Source organism: Erithacus rubecula (genome assembly GCF_903797595.1).
Source record: "Erithacus rubecula genome assembly, chromosome: 8".
Lineage (NCBI taxonomy): Eukaryota > Metazoa > Chordata > Aves > Passeriformes > Muscicapidae > Erithacus > Erithacus rubecula.
Window position 1 is genome coordinate 14,147,645 of NC_136659.1, and position 17,019 is coordinate 14,164,663.

The window sequence follows — 17,019 nt, forward strand, 5'->3', positions numbered from 1 at the left end:
AAAGAGCCTGTTATACTTCCAAATAATTGAATTATCTTTCTGGTCTGCTTTTCAGGTTGAATAATGGAAGCATGGCTCTTATTGTTGTACAAAACACTTCTCGATCAGAGTTTATAAAGCATCTGAAAAGATACACCAGTGTAAAAAATCAGGTACTGTTAATTTCTTCCTGGTGATTACAAAAAGAACAGTTAATCGTGAAAGTAGACAAGCTGCAAGAGTTAATGTCAGCATTCTCGTAAGGAGACTTAGCTTCCTGTCAGAATACATTAGCCCCTTTTTATCTGATTTTTTTTTCTTTTTTTAAATCACTAGACTAATACAGATTAGCCTATTTCAGTCCATCTGTTGTGGTTTAAATTGTGTTTGTGTTGTACCATAGTTTTATGGGTGTAAAGCCCTTTCACCACAATAAGGAAATGCATGCTGTGTCTGAATTTTGTGTAGTACAGAGATGCAGAATGCAGAACTGCAGGGACATCACACAACTCTGTCAGAAATTGCTAAGGTTGGTAATTTCTCCAGGTCACTGCTGTGCTGGTAGCAGTGGGCTGTGAGCATTGGTTTTTAGCAGGTATGCATCCCATCTAGTCATGATGTCTGCAGTACTTTCAAAATTGTAGTCATAATTCTGTCTTGGAAGAGAAAAATGAACCATTCAAACACAGATTTTATTGCTGTCTAAGGCCCCACTGCATGGCCTAAGCACACTGGTACTCATACAAATGTTCTGGGACTATGTGAAATCACTTTAACAGGGAGGTTTGGGTTTGAATTCTTCTGCAGCCAGGGAGTTTGGGGGAGAGATGGGTGAAAATTCCAGGTGACAGCACTAATAGCTGGATTGAGGAAATAGTTTAAGCTTTCCAGAACCCTTTTTATGCTTTTGGAGGAAGGCCTTGCTTTTCTCTCTGCCTTTGTACAAACCAGACAAGGAGATGTTTGATCCTACTTTAAGCTTAAGACAACCATTTACTAAAATTCTAACTAGCTTGGTTTAGAACCAGATTACTGGTGATGATGAACAGAGGACAGGAAACAATCTGCTTGGACTGTCACATATTCTGAAAGTATTTGGTATACACAAAATACACCCCCTTACCTGCAGGTTGATTGAGTCCAATATGGGAATACAAATGTAATACTACCATTTATTTCTGAGACACTATTTAGGATAAAAACACCATGTTAATCTATAAATGCTAGCTGGAATATATAATGGCTACCTCCTATATATTTCATCTTCATTTGCTATCTGTTTGTGTTTGGTTTAGTTCAATTTTCCCTTTGTTGAGACCTACACAGTTCGAGAAGTAAAAGTACAACCAAGGCTTAGAAGTGGACCTGATGCCAAGGAAAATGTGTGTCTGAATGCAGAAGGAAACTCCCCTTGGAATATAGATGGAGACCTGATGAAGGAAGCGTCAGAAGTTCATGTTCGGTAATGTTAAATATCCCGTTCAGGGAGCAAGTACCCATAACAGATTAGTGCTGCACTCTGGGATGTTCCATTTCTGTAGAGCACAGATGGTGCCAGGGTTAGGTGTTCTAAATGCTCCTACAATAGAGCTGCTGTGCACTGCAGGGTCTGGCCCTTCCACCATCGTTTGGGCCCCTGCCCTGGTTGCCTTGTGTTCATCTTTGCAAAGGCTTGTTATAACTCATGTGGCCTTTCTATCCCAGTGCTTCATCAGCTTCCACTCCAGTTCTCTTCTTTCTTGTTTCTTTACTACTTCTTTCTTCTTTGCTGTTACTTTACCCTTCCATTTCTTGGAGAACAGATGCATATAAAGTGTTTCCATGAGGAGGTTCTTTTGGGACAAGGATTCCTACTTGTAAAGCAGCACGTGTAAGGTTAAGAAAAAACATGTTTTTCTTCAACTGTGAAAAACTTAATGCTGCTTGAGAATAGTCTTCAGCATCTAAGAATGAGACTACAAATATATAGGAAATGGAAGGATTATCAGTGGAATTAAGTGGGCAGTGGCTCATTTTTCTGCAATGCACACAGGATTAGTTGAAGGCACACAGCTCAGAGTAAGTCTGCTATGTAAAATAAAAGGCAGATCATGCTGTAGGATATATATTATATTCTTCTAAAGATGATACTTTAGGAATTGTCAAAATGTGATTCACCCTGATTTATTTCCATGCAATAGCTCATACACATTTGTTCTCCTTGCCAACCTCCAAAAGCAGCACACCCAGCAAGAGGTGATGACATTTGATTGGTAAAGTTTGGCTTCCTTGCTTCACAGGGTGCATCCTCAACTTATTGATCTCTATGGAGTGAACACTGATGACCTGGAGAGTTCCCAAGTGACATGCAACTGCATCTAGAAGGGACACACTGGAAATTCTGTAGAATCCTGTTCTCAGCCCTAGGCACAGCTTTCCAAGGTCTGGGCTTGTACCAATGTCAGTTGTAGCAGATACTTAATTGGGATGTTTGTTCTATTTCTGTGTTTAAATTTTTACTAAATTACATATTTTTATCAGGTTCTATTTAACTGTATTGAAGCTGTTAAGGTTCAACAAGAAAAAATGAAAATTGATTATATTGGTCTCTTACAAATTTGGGGTTTGAGAAGTGTCCATCGGAGTAGAAATTTTTTTTGCATTAGTGTAGATTTTTTTAGAATGAGATACTTTTAAGTCTGCTGCTGTTATCAGTGTTGTCAGGTAACTCAGTTCAGCACAGGGAAGAACCATACCTCTACTCACCAACTCTAGCTGAAGAGTGGTGGCAAAATAAAAATGTATGAATTTATTTTTTTAATCAAGTACTTTCTAGTTATGATTTTTAAAGTTGCCTTAATATATTTGCTCTCAAAATGTTTCTAATCAAATAACAGAATATGCTGATGTCCTATATGGCTTTCCTTTGTTAAAATGCATTTTAAAAATTGCTCTTTGTATAAAATTAATATTTTCTCTGTGTTAGAACTGAAATGTTATTCAGCATAGTTTTTGTTGTTGTTGAGACTGAAGTTGTGATAAATAACTTAAGAGTTGACTTACAGTTTTTATAATTTCCTTATAGGACATAAACATAATTTTTGAGTGTTTGGCTTCTTTGTAATTTACTTAATACTGTAGACAATTATTTCAGAGGACAGCACATTAAGGCTGTACTTTTTCTGGGACCTGGCTTCCCAGAGATGAAAAGCAGCAGCCTGTGTTTTTCCCTCTGCAGGACCGTGGATAGCAAATGTTTTCCTGCCACTTCTCTAGGAGTCCCTCAAAGGCAGTGCACAGACAGGGGTGTGAGAGCTGCACTGTGTCAGGGCAAGGAGGGCTTGGAGGAGGTGCTTCCTTCAGGAAGCAGTCAAGTGTAATGTCAAATCCAGTCCCTGTATGATGTTGCTAAATCAAGGGCTTAAGCCTTTACAAGACATGTATAGCTACTATGACTTTAAATAGTTGTAAAAATTCTTATCTGTGATAAATACACAGGACTAAGTACTGCACCTAAAGTACTGCAGATGAGGATTTGGCTCCCTAACCCAAGCTGTTACCTGTTGTCCAAGTCCATTTAAAATTCATACTCTATCCCATCAAATATTTTTAACATGCTAAGGCAATTCAAACTAAGCCTCTTTAAGTTGTTTAAAAGGGGATTCCAGCAACATTTGGTAGATTTAACTGTTATTTATTAAATGAAATTTAACAAAATAATTGAACTTGCAGAACGAACAGCATTCATTTGTTTAACTTGTCTGGGGTTTTTTTTAATAAAATGCAATTGAGTAATAGTTTATAATCTTGCCACCATCAGGACATTGTACATCTTTTGTCAACCTGGTTTATAAAAGCTTCATAATTTTGCTTCTTATTCTAAGAAAACACAGCCAACATTTACATGTTAACAATCAAATCTGAATAGAAAGTGTACAATTTCCAAGGCATCATTTATCACATGTACTGACTTATGTAAACTATTTCAAAGATAAATAAAACACTTTGGTTTCACTTGCTTGCATTGTTTGTACTCAAAAGAACATGAATGCTTATTCCAGTATTTGAGGTATATTTTTCACAGTATGCTGTAATGTCAAACTAATTTTTGTTCAAAGGTTTTTTTGGTTAAAGTGCAAAAATTCACTAAAGCCATGTGGAAGGTTAAGCATTTTTTGGTACAGTTTTTACATAGATTTGCAAGAAAGTACTTCATTCTTGACATACTTTATTTTGACTTTTTAAAAAAATATATGCACATTCATTTGTCCTTGCACTGTAGATATTAGAGGAAAACATACTTTGGAGTGATTCACATCTTTGGCATGAAATGAAGTGAAAGGAAATTACAAAATGGTCCCAAATACCTTTGGAATCTGTGGGCAACAGAGCTTCTATGGCACCAAGCACTCCAGTAGCAGAAGTGCTTGCTGAAGGCACTCACTGTGGGTGTGTTTCAGGCTCCTTCCCATAGGATGGTGCAGCTTTGAAGCATTTGTACTGATACAGCCCTGTCTTGGTGCAGCTCAGAAAGGCATCCACGGCCCAGCCTCATGGCCATACTCTGTCCCTCTGTGACTGGAGACGCTGAACATTCTCCAGCTCTTCTTGGGGAGCAAAGGAAGGCTTTTTTCCCTTGTGACTTGTGCTGTTTGACCAAAGCTAGGTGGCAGTGCAAACTTAGCTAGCTGCAGAAAGTTCCTGGAGCAGCAGAGCAGTGGTTTGATCCATGTTTCTGTTCAGTCCTTTGCCTTTTGCAGAATGGCAGCTGAGGGTGCCTGTTTGGATGGAATTTATCTGACACCTTCCCAAGAATCCAAGCTGGCTCTCCAAGTGACTTCCTTATTAAATACTTTCTGAAGTAATTAATCTAAAATTTGGCCCATTACAGTTGGCAGTTGGAGTCTTTAGGGTATGTCTCTGTTTTGTCTGCTGAAGCCTGTCTTTTTTTTCAGGTTCTGGAAGAATTCCAGCATTAAATCCTATTAGAAGTATTATAGAAAAATCTTCAAATAAATAAAAATAAATACTTGCTTTAAAAAACCCTACATAGAAATAATTTATTGGAGAAGTCCAAAACCTTATGGCAGCACTGTCTGAGGAAAGGATGAAACAAGTACCATGTTACAGATGGCTACAAATTGTGATCTCCAATACTTCAATCTTTCTACAGCTGCATCTCCAAGCTACCCCACACAGTTCCCTGCTCTGAATTCACCTTTGGCCTTCCTGGTTCTGGCTTGCCTGGGTGTTTAAGTACCTTCAGTGATGTGGCTGTGCCTGTGAAGCCAAAGATTACAAGGTCACCTGCAGAAGCCCAGAGCTTCTGAGAGATGTTTTCTATGTCTGTGTGTTCTACTTACAGTCCTATAGGTTTGAGCTCATTTACCCTTGGTAAAATACCAGACCAAGATGAGAAAGGATTTCTTCTTGAATGCCTGATCAAAATATTATTGAAACTTAAAAAATAATAATACTAATGTGTTTGAGATCTTACTTTCTAGGATTGGCCGAAAATTATTACTTTCTACAAATACTTCCTTTTGGTAAGTAATTCTTCTTCTCTTTATCTTTAGTGTTCTTCTGTCTGTTTGAAATCATATATATATATATATATATATTTATATTTATTCCTGGGAGACTTCAGAACAAATTGGTTTACCATTTTCATAATAGAACAGTACTGTAAGTTGTATCCTCAATACAGTTCAAGGAAATAAAGCATGTTTTGTAAGAGCAAGTAAGCTCAAGGACTAGGTTTCTTGGTGTTGATGTTTCTCCTGTGAATTAATCTGAATTTTAATGTCTTCATTTTAAAATCAAACATCTATTTGCCATCTTAGTCACTTTTGTTCCCACTTTTAAAACTCCAGCTCTCTCTTCTGTTCACGTCTTGAGGGACTGGTTTGTATTTTCTTTTGAAAAAGCCAATCTGAAATACAAAATTTAGAATCTGTTGTTAGCAAATCTTTGTAATCAAATCTAAACCACAAAAGATTAACTAAAATAAAAGTGCATATGTATGGTGTTAATGAAGTATGGCATTTGCCAATCATACCAAGTAATTGACTGTTACTTATCCATCAAAAACATAGGTTTGCTTTTTCTTCTTTTACTTTTTGGGAGGCTAATGCTCTCCTGTATAAAGACCTGGACTTGTGAACTTCAACAGTCCACAGAATCCAGTATTTTTAAAAATATGGTAATAAAATGTTCCTGTTAAATTTGCTTCATTTCTACATGTCCTTGTAAAAATGCTGCAGTTTGAAATCTAAAATACTGGTATGAAACAGTTTTAAAGTATCAGTCATCATGTGTCTAGTGATACTAAATGTGGAGCATCATCCCACAAAAATGATCCATTTGATTTTAAAATAAATAAATCATTTGCAAACATGAGATATATAAAACATTGTAAAGGGAGTTGTGGTATTGAGTAACAGAAAATGTAAAACATGCAGAAGATGAAATGGAATGAAAAACATGGAGAAATACTTTTGAAGAACCCCAAGTTACAGGAAGAATTATTTTTCTTTAGAAAGGAGAGATCACAATAAAATGTTATTTATTCTTTTATTCTAGATCCTTCATCAGTAAGAATTCCTAACTTAAAGCAACTAAAGAATGCTAAAAACCTACCTTCCATAATATAAATGAAAGAACCAGTAACAAGGTAACACCAACTATTAAGCCTAGGGAAATAATCAGCACAGTAACATGGTATTTTGGCTTTTGGTGGTGCACTCCTTCCAAATAGACCTGAAAAACAGAAAATAAGATTAGTGCTAACTGTTGGGGGTTTTCCTCAAACAGATACTATAAAAACCTAGGAAAATTAATTAATTTTTAAAGTAATGAACACTATATTAATTGCTGCTGTACAGGTATATAATTCTACAGTATTAATTACTGTTAAGTTTTCTACCATAACATGTTCCTTACAAATTCATAACAATTCTTACATATGCAACTTGTTTGTCCTTATGTAGTTCAATAACTTTTGCATTTTTTTCTGGCCAGGCCGTTGCTCTTACTTCAAACTTCAATACTGATGCATCATCCTGATTTAAAAACAAAGAAAGAAAAAAAAAATCTGTGTTTTAAAAAATATTTTTAACACATTGATTCTTCCCAGCAAAAATGATAACACAGCTGCTGACATAACCAGAATCTCACACAAACACACAATGGTGCCTTTTTCTGAGCACAAAACAAATTAGTACCAAAAGCTGGAATGAAGCCAGGTTGGATTTTACTTAAGTCCACATCCACACTGCTTTTCTTAGAAAAATACAATTCTGAGTTGAAATTAAATCCCCAACATAATCCAGCCAGAATAGGCAAAGCAATACATATCATAAAGTGACAAACTAAAATACATATTTTTGTTTTTCATACATCACCTTGAGCCTTAGCATTGGCAACATAAAATAGGTTAAAACCTAAAAGATTTAGATTTAATGTTTGAATCATGTTTCACTGTTAGAAAACAAATACTAACACCTAATTTATATGCAGGGAATACTGCAAATATGCCTTGAAATATTCCCCTCAAGTATAAAAAATTCATGTGTTACCATTTGTAAAAGTAAAGGAGTGGCCTCTAGATGCAAGTGAACAGTTGCTTCTTTTCCACTTTCCATGTTTCCCAGCTGACAATATATTTGTAAGCAAAGGCTGTCATTTTTCATGCAGTACTGTACAAGGGAGGGAAAGATTAAAACTTAACTTTATCAAGTATATAGTCTTAGCATTACAGACAATAGGAACTGACTAGAATAAAAGGATTCATGCTTATTCTTGAAAACTCAGGGTATAACTTGAGGTTGTCATCCATCACTGTCATTTCAGAGGTGTTAAAGGTATAGTAACAAAAGATTAATTATTATACAAAACACATATAATTTTTATTTAAAAAATTAATTATTTTAAGGCTGAAAAGGACCAAGTGTTCAACAATTTGTTTATATGTTTAGGGTTTATTTTTACACTGTTATTTCACATTAGCTTTTACCTATAATGATAAATGACTATAACTCTATGCTGTCCAGGGCAAACAGTGTAATTGGTTGATCCTTACATTTGTACACTGACAATTGGCATCACTTCACACAGCTTTGGAGAAAACAAAAACACAAGGCAGTACATAATTATGTTTGTTATGTCTTTAACATTATTTTTTATGCAAGACTAGCATGCTGAATACTGATTGGATATTCTAGTGCAGGCTTTATCTCAGTCATTGAGATAAATATATTTCCTGATATTTCCTGTAATGTGCTTACTTAAAGGTCCCAAAATAAAATTAAAGTTATTTAAAATATATTTTTATATTATATAAATGCATATATTTATGTGGGGGTTTTTTGTTTGTTTTTTTAAGATGACAGATTAAACAATGTTATACTTTATCAAAGACAAGGTGCAGGAAACAGATTTCTGTGAGGACAAAGCCTCAGCAATGCAAAGCTAAAATAGCAGTTCTGGTTTGGACTGTGTAGTGGAGTGTCTGATCTCCAGCAGGGTCTGTGAGCAGGAACAGAGGGATGAGCTGGAGCAGGCCACACATGTATGGCACTCTCCCAGCCTCTCAAATACTTTCAATAGCTTCCCAGCCAAAAGTGATTTCCATATATTTTGTAATTCTTACTGACTTTCAGTCCCATTAACTTGTACAGTCTTCCTTGGATTCAGTTATTTTTAACGTTTGGGGTTATTTTTTACCTAGCTCCTATTAGTTAGGTTTGATGGCACTGTTTTGATGAGGAAAAGACAATGAATATTTGATCTGCCTTCTTAATCTAATTAAAATGATGCCTGTTTTGTTCCTGATGCATCATCTTCTGTTTGTTACTGAATTTCCTCTGCCATCCTGCTTGCCCACTCATTCAGTTCCATATCCCCCTGGAAGTTTTTTGTAGGTGTCTGTCATCCACCCTGACTGCAGCAATGTGTCATTAATCAACTTTCTCTGCTCAGTTCTCACCCCTTTCACTTATGACTACCCTGAACTTATCACAGATCCCACCACACATCCTTGGAAGATGGCTCTGTGACTTCATTATATAACATACTCTCTTTTCTTAAGTTTTATTCATACAGTCATTTCCCACTGATGCCAAAAGACAGGCCTTACCATGTGCCTCTTAGTAGGCTTTGAAAAGAAAGTGATGACATCCTTTAATATGTTTTCATTTTTTTCTGCTGCAGTACAGTTTCTGGGATATTTATTATAGGAGCAGTGTCCAGCTGTTGTCTGAAAATAAATATAACATCGTTATTAAAAATGAAAATTTTATTTCCAGAATTCTGAAACACATGGGGCTGAAGATGATCCTGTTCTAGTTCACTCTGCTTCACCATAGCTAGCAAATCAAACACAGGCTGAGTACCTGCTCTTTTTTAGATAATTTACACAGGTACAAATACATTAAGTAACCTTTGCTTACCCTGATATCCAGTGGGTTGAATAATCTGGAGTCCCTGGGTGGAAAAGCATTTGGTATCAATATCTCTAAGTTGGTATTTGGAGACATGCTTGGTCCTGCATTGATAACCTTGTGGGGAAGAGGTGAAGAGTTCAACAGTTAAAGCTTCAAGGAACAGAAACATACATATATAAATACATAAAACTGCACAGAATGGGGTAGCAGCTGCTCTGCTATGCTGTCATGAAAGTGGATTGTGCTAGGAGTGCTAACAGTTTGCTCACTCATTCTGTGGGCTCACTGAACCCTTCCCTCCTCCAAAGCTGATGAGTAAACGGTGCTAATCTGTGATGAGTACCTGAGGTCATGCAGACTGCCTGCCAGGAGAGAATGCAAAGGGAACTAGGAGAGATTTATGTCCAAACTCCTGCTTTTAATCCACTGCAGACAAGTTTGATGCTATAGATACTCTTATGAGAAGCTCCTAATTCCTTTTTTATTACCCTAATTACTTTTGAAGTGTTTCTGAAAGGAGAGGTGGCAATTCAGAACCGCTCTACCACTTTCAATCCTGCTTGTGTTAGGAAATTTTTCTCTGATCACTCAGTGGAAGATTTGCCAGGCCAAAATAATAAAAAAAAGGGATTAGCAGAAAATTCCCATCACTAATGTACAAAAATTAGTCATGGTATCCTTGTACTCTTAAAAGTTTCCTTACTGACTGGCTAGACATTCATCAGATGCACTAAACATTAACCTTCAAAACAAGGATGGCAGAGTTTATTTAACAAAGGAAAACTCTTACGTGGAAAGTGAAGTTGATATTTTCCTTCATGCATGTCCCTGGTGAATCTTTTTCTTCTGCTCCATAAACAAATGAAGTTGGTGACACAAACCTACAATGGTTTAGAAATTGTTAATAAACAGAATTCCTATATATCATTAGCATAACTTTCTTCTTCATGCTACCTCCAGTAAGAGTGGTTGTAAGAAAATACCCAAGTTTGCTTTTAACTAAATCTAGGAACACAGAGAAAAATCATCTGCCTTTGGAATAGAAACCCTCTACATTTGTACTCTTTCCTCTGAAAAAGGCAGAGGAACCATAAAAAGTCATAAATCCTCACCCAAAGCTATGCTCCATGAATGCCCCACAACAAACCCAAGGTATGGTTCATGTTAAGCAAGGAATCTGAGGACCTGCTATGTTTTTATTAGACACATCTTTCTCTAAAAAAATACTACACTTTTAAAAAACGTTAGTCTGTTCAGAGGCAAGTTCAACCACAGATACCAATGGTCTCATCCCACAGTAGTGGGAAAAAAAAAACTCTTACAAGTGTCTGGGTCAGAGCCCAGGATAGCTGTGCCAACTCAGTCCCAGGATTTTTCAGCTATGTCACACTTCTGCTTAAAAAGTGTGAATTTAGAAAAGTAACAAGACAACAGTTCTGTGGATGTGCAGGTGATACCAACAGGTGACTTACCCATGAGCAGTTAACTCGATCTCATATTTTAGAGGTATAGGTAAAGTTAGCATGTTATCCAGCAACATGTTCCCAACTTCATTTTTACTACAAAAATGCAAAGAGAAGAATCTGTACTGAAGGCATCATCATAAGCCATACACTATTTCTGTAAAAAATACTAAACAGACCTTTCAGCTTATTAAAATAAAAATATTTAATTGGTAACAACATGTCAGGCATTAATGTCCCCACATTTTTTTACAGGCATAAACCTACTGATTATTTAAATATCTATCACAATTTTTTTGGTAGTTTCTCTATTTGATTTGCTATCAATTTACTTCCTTGCAATCCTGCTTTGCTAATCCTTTCCAGTTATCTGTTTTCCAAAGCTAGTAGTATTTTTCACTGAGCAATTTTTATTAGATTTTACCAGGTAGCATTAATGATGATGTTGAGGTCCTCTTCTGCTCTGCTTAATGAGCTTGCATCCAAGAGGAAACTATAATCCAGCTGTAGAACAAACAAAATTTTCCTTATATTAAATGGTAACGTATCTTCAATGCAAATATTAAGCTCATTTAAAATTTCCTGCTCTAAAAAATTCAGAACTAAGGAAATGCTTGCTTTCTGTGTCTTCTACTTCCTTTAGATTGACCTAACACATTTGTCCATGGCATTAATCAGCTCTCTTGTCTAGAAACCAAGCACAATCAGGCAATGCATAGTACAAACACTGTTGTCCCTTAATGAATTATTCCAGGGAGTGTTTAAGCAATTCATTTAAAAGTAGCAGGAGAGGAACAGATACCAAAATGGTAAGAGATGTTATTTGGAAATGAAGAAGAGATTCAGAGAATTTTTTTCTCCCATGAAAATCCTCGTAACGTATTTAGGGTGTTTTTAAAATGAAGAACTTAATTTTCAGCTTACCTTTGAGTTGTGATCCACATATAAATAGCCAACACTGCACTCAAGTGTCACTGCATTAATTTCTTTATCTAATACTGAACAATGTATCTGTTTTTCTTCCTAAAATAAAGAAAAAGTTACTAATGATTAAAATAAAAAGGGTACTTTTTTCAGACACTTCAAATTACATGCACGCACTAAAATTGGGTGCTTTATATTTTCCTGAACTAAGTGTTTCTTATTTCACTGATGCCAACATCCAGGACACACATGACCAATTTAACAAAACAGATTACACTGATTATTGTATCAGTTACTTCATCTGCTTCTTGTTTTTACTGAAGCTAAGGCTCGTGCACCAGAACCAGACCCAGCCAAGTTAAAAGCCAACTCGCAAAGGTGGATCTGGGGGATTCTACACAGAGAACAGTTATTTTTAAAAAGGCAGAAAAAAGCCACAATTAGATTTATGACTTTTTATAAGGCTGTGTATTTGGAAAAAAGCAGATTTAATGAGATCTTTGTGATCACTCAAAACATGATCATCAGCCAAAAACCAGCCATAACATCCTGAAATAATTTTAAAACTTTTTAAAATTAGTTATTTTAGTTGTTACCAAAATTATGCAAGTTGTCTGTATTGATTAAATTGCACTGGATTTAGGTAGCTAAAAGTCTAAGAACTAAAAAATTGATGTTTTGGCAGGTTTGATGAAGGGATGTAGGCTTGGTATCTAAAAAACTTAACAATTCATAAACATAATTTGAAAAATGCCTGAGTGAAAAAGAAATATATAAAGAATTACTGTTTGAGAGATCTTTTTTTCCTTACCAATTCTAAAACTCGAATGTAATAAAGACCTTTAGGGATCTGAATGCGGAGGACAGTCTCATATGCATCATCTCCAACATTAAGCAGAGAAATGTTCAACAGTAAAGTCTTCACACTTCCAACACCAAGGTACACTTTCTCGTCATGAGGCCTATAAAAATTAATTATCATAATGTAAATGGAAAGTGATTGTAGAAACAGCCTGTAGGCAAAGATGATCTTTTGGGTAATTTCAGTTGGTTCTGACAAAGCTCAGCTGGAGATGTAAGGGGGTTCTTAGAGCCTGAAGTGGTTAATGGGAGAGCAGGGAAATTGTCATCCATCAGTCCAGTTGTGCTTCTGGCCTTGACACCACCAGTGCTTTTCTTTACAGGCCAGAATAGCAATCTATCACTCCTACAGTATTTTCAGACATTATTTCAACATTCACTCTGCACTCAAGATCTGGGAGTGAGTTAATATGAAGAGGGGCACAGTGAACATGCCTCATTTATGATCTAGGTAATGTTTTATAATCGTGTTACAAGTGCAGACACCCTATCGGGGGCTAAAAGTAAACTTCAGCTTGACATTAAAGTTTAATTAAGACTTGTAGAAAGGGTGCCTAGAAATAGACATTTATCAAATATTCTGGCTTGAAACCAAAGCATTAGTCACTGAACACCTTTGGGAAAGAAGCTGGCACTTATAAAAGCAACAGAAGGCAAAAGCACTGCATAAGCAGATAGGTTCCAAGACAAAAGCAAATTAAAGAAAAACACAATGTTAACATTTTGGTAGCTTGTCAAGTTTAGGTTAAATTTGAACGTTGTTTTAGTACTTACATACCCACCACTCACTCCTCTTACCCACATTAAAGCCAACTCATTAACAATATGCTGTCACAAAGATGCCTACCAGCTTAACACACAAGTACACAAAAGCACCAGGTGCACATCTGGGACTACAACAAAGCTGAACTAGAGCTTTTCCCTGGTAATCATATTTCATTCTCCATTAAAAAATGCATGATGCAGACTAGAAATTTACAGAGCAGGCCAAAATCTAAGCAATTTAAACAAAACACAATAGTGCACATATGAAGACTTGTTACTCAGTAAATAAAACATTACATTGCCATTCCTGTTTGATTTCATTCTTTTAAAACCAAAGGTGTTTGCTTTGCTCTTCAAGGATAATGAATGCATTCTGTCTAGACAAAATAAATTATCACTTCCCAGCTAACTAGTTTTTAATCGAGATTCTAGGGACACAAGGTAATTTAAGGTGATACTTCACACTTTATCAAGATATTTAGACTATTTATTTACACTGCAAATCTGCTACTGGTGCCTAATGTCAAGCAGGTATGCTGTAATTTGTTTTCCTTTCTTAGACCTTAGAAGTACTTAAAAAACTGCATTTCTAGTGTCACAAATGAAAATGGTGCACAACCATTCTTTCTGAAAAGTTTAATCAGTGTTTAAATAAAATAACCAGCCTAAGAAAATGAAGGGGCTTAAGACTCATGCTACAAGCCATATGTTAAACTGGGAAGAAAGATACTCATCTTACTCTGACATCTAGGAAGATGACAAAGTTTGTGCTCAGGATCTTGCAGGTGTGATTAATGTGCATTATATAACTGTCAGCATCTTTTGATGCTGTTTTAGGTTGTTTAACTTGGTGTTTTGATTTAAGGAGAATCAACTTTAAAAGTGATGAATGACAAAATAACATGAATAACAAGAAAATCGATGTTACATGTAAAACATCTAAATAGCTGAGATTCACAACAGGTACAATTCCTTTTGTTGCTCACCTGTATTTCTTACTCTGAAATCTAATAGTCAATAAAGAAAAGGCTGTATTGATAAAATACAACTTAAAACAATTAAGTGGCTCTTGCATCTAAGAACATTACAGCTCCATTTTTGTACTGCTGATTGAGACTTCATACAGAGCAAGTATATCCAGAAAGAGCAGAAATAACCAACAGCTTATCAATTTTACAGTAGTTATGGTGTCTGCATATTGAGTATGCATTGTGCAGTGTTCTCTTAGCCCAGTTATATATGAAGTGTAGAACACATATTTATGTTTTTCTGAAGATGTATTTTATGAGCTGTAAAATCTTCTAATTATGCAATAAGAGTTCTTCAATCATATAGATTTCTGTTACATTTCCTGGAAGATTTAGCATTTAAAAATAATCTTCAATTAAGAACAGCTTTATTTATTATTTTTTTTCTCTGGGAGTCCTGAGAATTTGCAAATTCCTGTTATACAAAAGGAATTATTTAAATAAAACCTTACTAAAACTTGTCCAAAATAATGAAAGCTACATTATACTTACTTTGAAAAAACAACTTTTCCAGAAACTCTCAAGTCAGCTGAACACTTTTCTTGGGAGCAAAATCTTGCAAAAACAAACTGTAAAAGCCAAATTAAAAAAAAAAAGGCAGTTCAGTGTCTTATGCTTCCTATAGTGAGTATCAACATTTCCAGAGAAAGAAACCCATCACCTATCAGGAAGTGTCTAATAGCTCTTACTGCTAACATACAAGTCAATCAGGCTATGATTTTCCACTTTCCAAACACATTCCATGCATCCAGAGTAACAGTGGGGAGGCATTCCAGACTCTGTCACAGTTAAACCTGTGGGTGTGTGTTCAGACAATTTTTACAGCAGTACATAAGGAAGGCAGAATGTTTTATAAGATCCAGAACTGGTGTCTGTCCTATAACACAGCACATTAATTTTCCCAAGAGTTTAATTACACAACCCTTACTTATCCTACTGTTAGTAAGGTTTGATAAGAGCAGAGACACCATGAGTTGCAGGTGTCCATGCCTTGATTATCAATATGTTATAGTCTCTTAATAAACTGGTATTTTTTGGGAAAAATGATTAATTTCATAGTTACTAAAGGATAAAGAATATACTCTTTCTCCTCACAGACTTTGTGTTTAGAAACCTGCAGTATCTTTACAGGACTAATATTTCAGCAACATCAACAGTTCAAGATTAATACCAACATGATATTTTGTATTTAACATAGAAATAATTTCAAAGTACAATTTTGTACTGGAAAGTGGCTCATACTATGTAGTTGAAAAATAATGGATATTTTAAAGAGAGAATTTCATACATGTGTGTTCTGAGGTATACAATACTATATATGCTTGCAAGTTCTCTGCACATACCTTTTTTATTTTTAAATCATAATAAAAATTGTATACAAGTTCTGTAAAGATTTTTTTCAGCAAAAAATTAGGCATCTTTTAGCATTCTGGTTTATTAATTAATATCAAGACACTCTCCTTAAGTGTTGGTCTGGAAAATGCATTCCTTCACATGCTATGAATCAGTGAAGCTTTTTTTAACTGGAGATTAAAACATGAATATTTACTCACTGCATTGGAAAAAAAGAGAACTCATGCACTAACCTTGCTTTTTATAACATCTTTTTCTTTCCTGCGTTGAAGAACAGGTTGAAGTGGTGAAAATTCTTGAACATTTCTTTTCTGCAGAATATGATGCCCCAGATGATAACTTGCTTCAACATGTACAGGAGTCAAGATATCCCTTACATCTTTCTATGAAAATTGGAAACCTAATGAGTTAATCATATAAGACAGAACATGTATGCTTATGCTTAAAGTTACAAGGTTGCCCAGAACTCACTAACACAGCAAAACTTATTTTTCACATGCAAAATAATTCCATATGGCTAATATACTTTCCAGACATCTCTGTTGCTGAAGGAGGCAATCAGAAATGCATAAAAGCATGATATGCTCAATGACAGCATCAGCCATTTCAGAATGGGTGATTCTTCTGTGAGCAGAAATCTTACTGAACAGTGAGCCTGCTTCTGTCAATAATCCTGCCTCACACACCCATTTAAGGCTGCACTGCCCAAGTAGAAAAATAGGCAAAGTTGGCTAAAATGGAGAAAATTAACCAGTGGAATGAGGCCAGACAAACCCAGTGGGTATGCAGGTATGAAATCAAAAGCAGTTCTCCCACAGTACAACTAAATCAAGTTGTGACTGCATTTTATTTTTCTGCCCCTTTATTTCCCAATCTCTATTAAAAAGACTGAGCTCCTCAATAAATTACTATTTTGTACATGAAGCCTTGCCTGTGTAGGAATGTTCAGATCAGAGTCCAAACTACCTACTTGTGAAAACTGAACAGATTGAAGCACAAACAGTAACAAACCTGATTAAATTACTCCCTAAGTGTAGGGGGTAGACAGACACTGATTGTCCTTCCACATGGCCACTATTTTAATTCTTATGTGCAAGCTTGTGTTGGCCAAATCACACATTATCTAATTCATAATAATTTTCCACAAGGTCTTCTCTGCATCTGCTTTATATTACTTCCATTATACTGATTAGCTATTAATTAGCCTTTACTCAAAATACATAA

At 35.6% G+C, this 17,019-nt stretch overlaps 2 protein-coding genes across 4 annotated transcripts in view; one reads left to right on the plus strand and one right to left on the minus strand.

Annotated features, from left to right (window-relative positions):
- The window catches only part of CERKL (CERK like autophagy regulator), a 54,372-nt gene extending 50,400 nt beyond the window's left edge, over nt 1–3,972 (plus strand). For 2 of the 3 annotated variants that reach the window (XM_079311564.1, XM_079311562.1), the window contains exons 11-13: nt 56–152; nt 1,275–1,441; nt 2,259–3,972. In XM_079311564.1, coding sequence (XP_079167690.1) covers nt 56–152; nt 1,275–1,441; nt 2,259–2,340 — 346 coding nt within the window. In that variant the 3' untranslated portion in view covers nt 2,341–3,972. The remainder of the gene's footprint in view (nt 1–55; nt 153–1,274; nt 1,442–2,258) is intronic. The other variant, XM_079311563.1, reaches the window with a different exon arrangement.
- Nucleotides 3,973–5,611: 1,639 nt separating this feature from the next.
- Nucleotides 5,612–17,019, minus strand: part of ITGA4 (integrin subunit alpha 4) — a 31,275-nt gene continuing 19,867 nt past the window's right edge. The window contains exons 16-28 of the mRNA XM_079311552.1: nt 16,029–16,178; nt 14,935–15,011; nt 12,600–12,750; nt 11,789–11,887; nt 11,289–11,368; nt 10,874–10,960; nt 10,192–10,282; nt 9,408–9,515; nt 9,095–9,214; nt 7,536–7,655; nt 6,921–7,019; nt 6,598–6,717; nt 5,612–5,890 (exon numbers count right to left, since the gene is read on the minus strand). Of these exons, the coding sequence (XP_079167678.1) occupies nt 5,798–5,890; nt 6,598–6,717; nt 6,921–7,019; nt 7,536–7,655; nt 9,095–9,214; nt 9,408–9,515; nt 10,192–10,282; nt 10,874–10,960; nt 11,289–11,368; nt 11,789–11,887; nt 12,600–12,750; nt 14,935–15,011; nt 16,029–16,178 (1,395 nt within the window). The 3' untranslated portion in view covers nt 5,612–5,797. The remainder of the gene's footprint in view (nt 5,891–6,597; nt 6,718–6,920; nt 7,020–7,535; nt 7,656–9,094; nt 9,215–9,407; nt 9,516–10,191; nt 10,283–10,873; nt 10,961–11,288; nt 11,369–11,788; nt 11,888–12,599; nt 12,751–14,934; nt 15,012–16,028; nt 16,179–17,019) is intronic.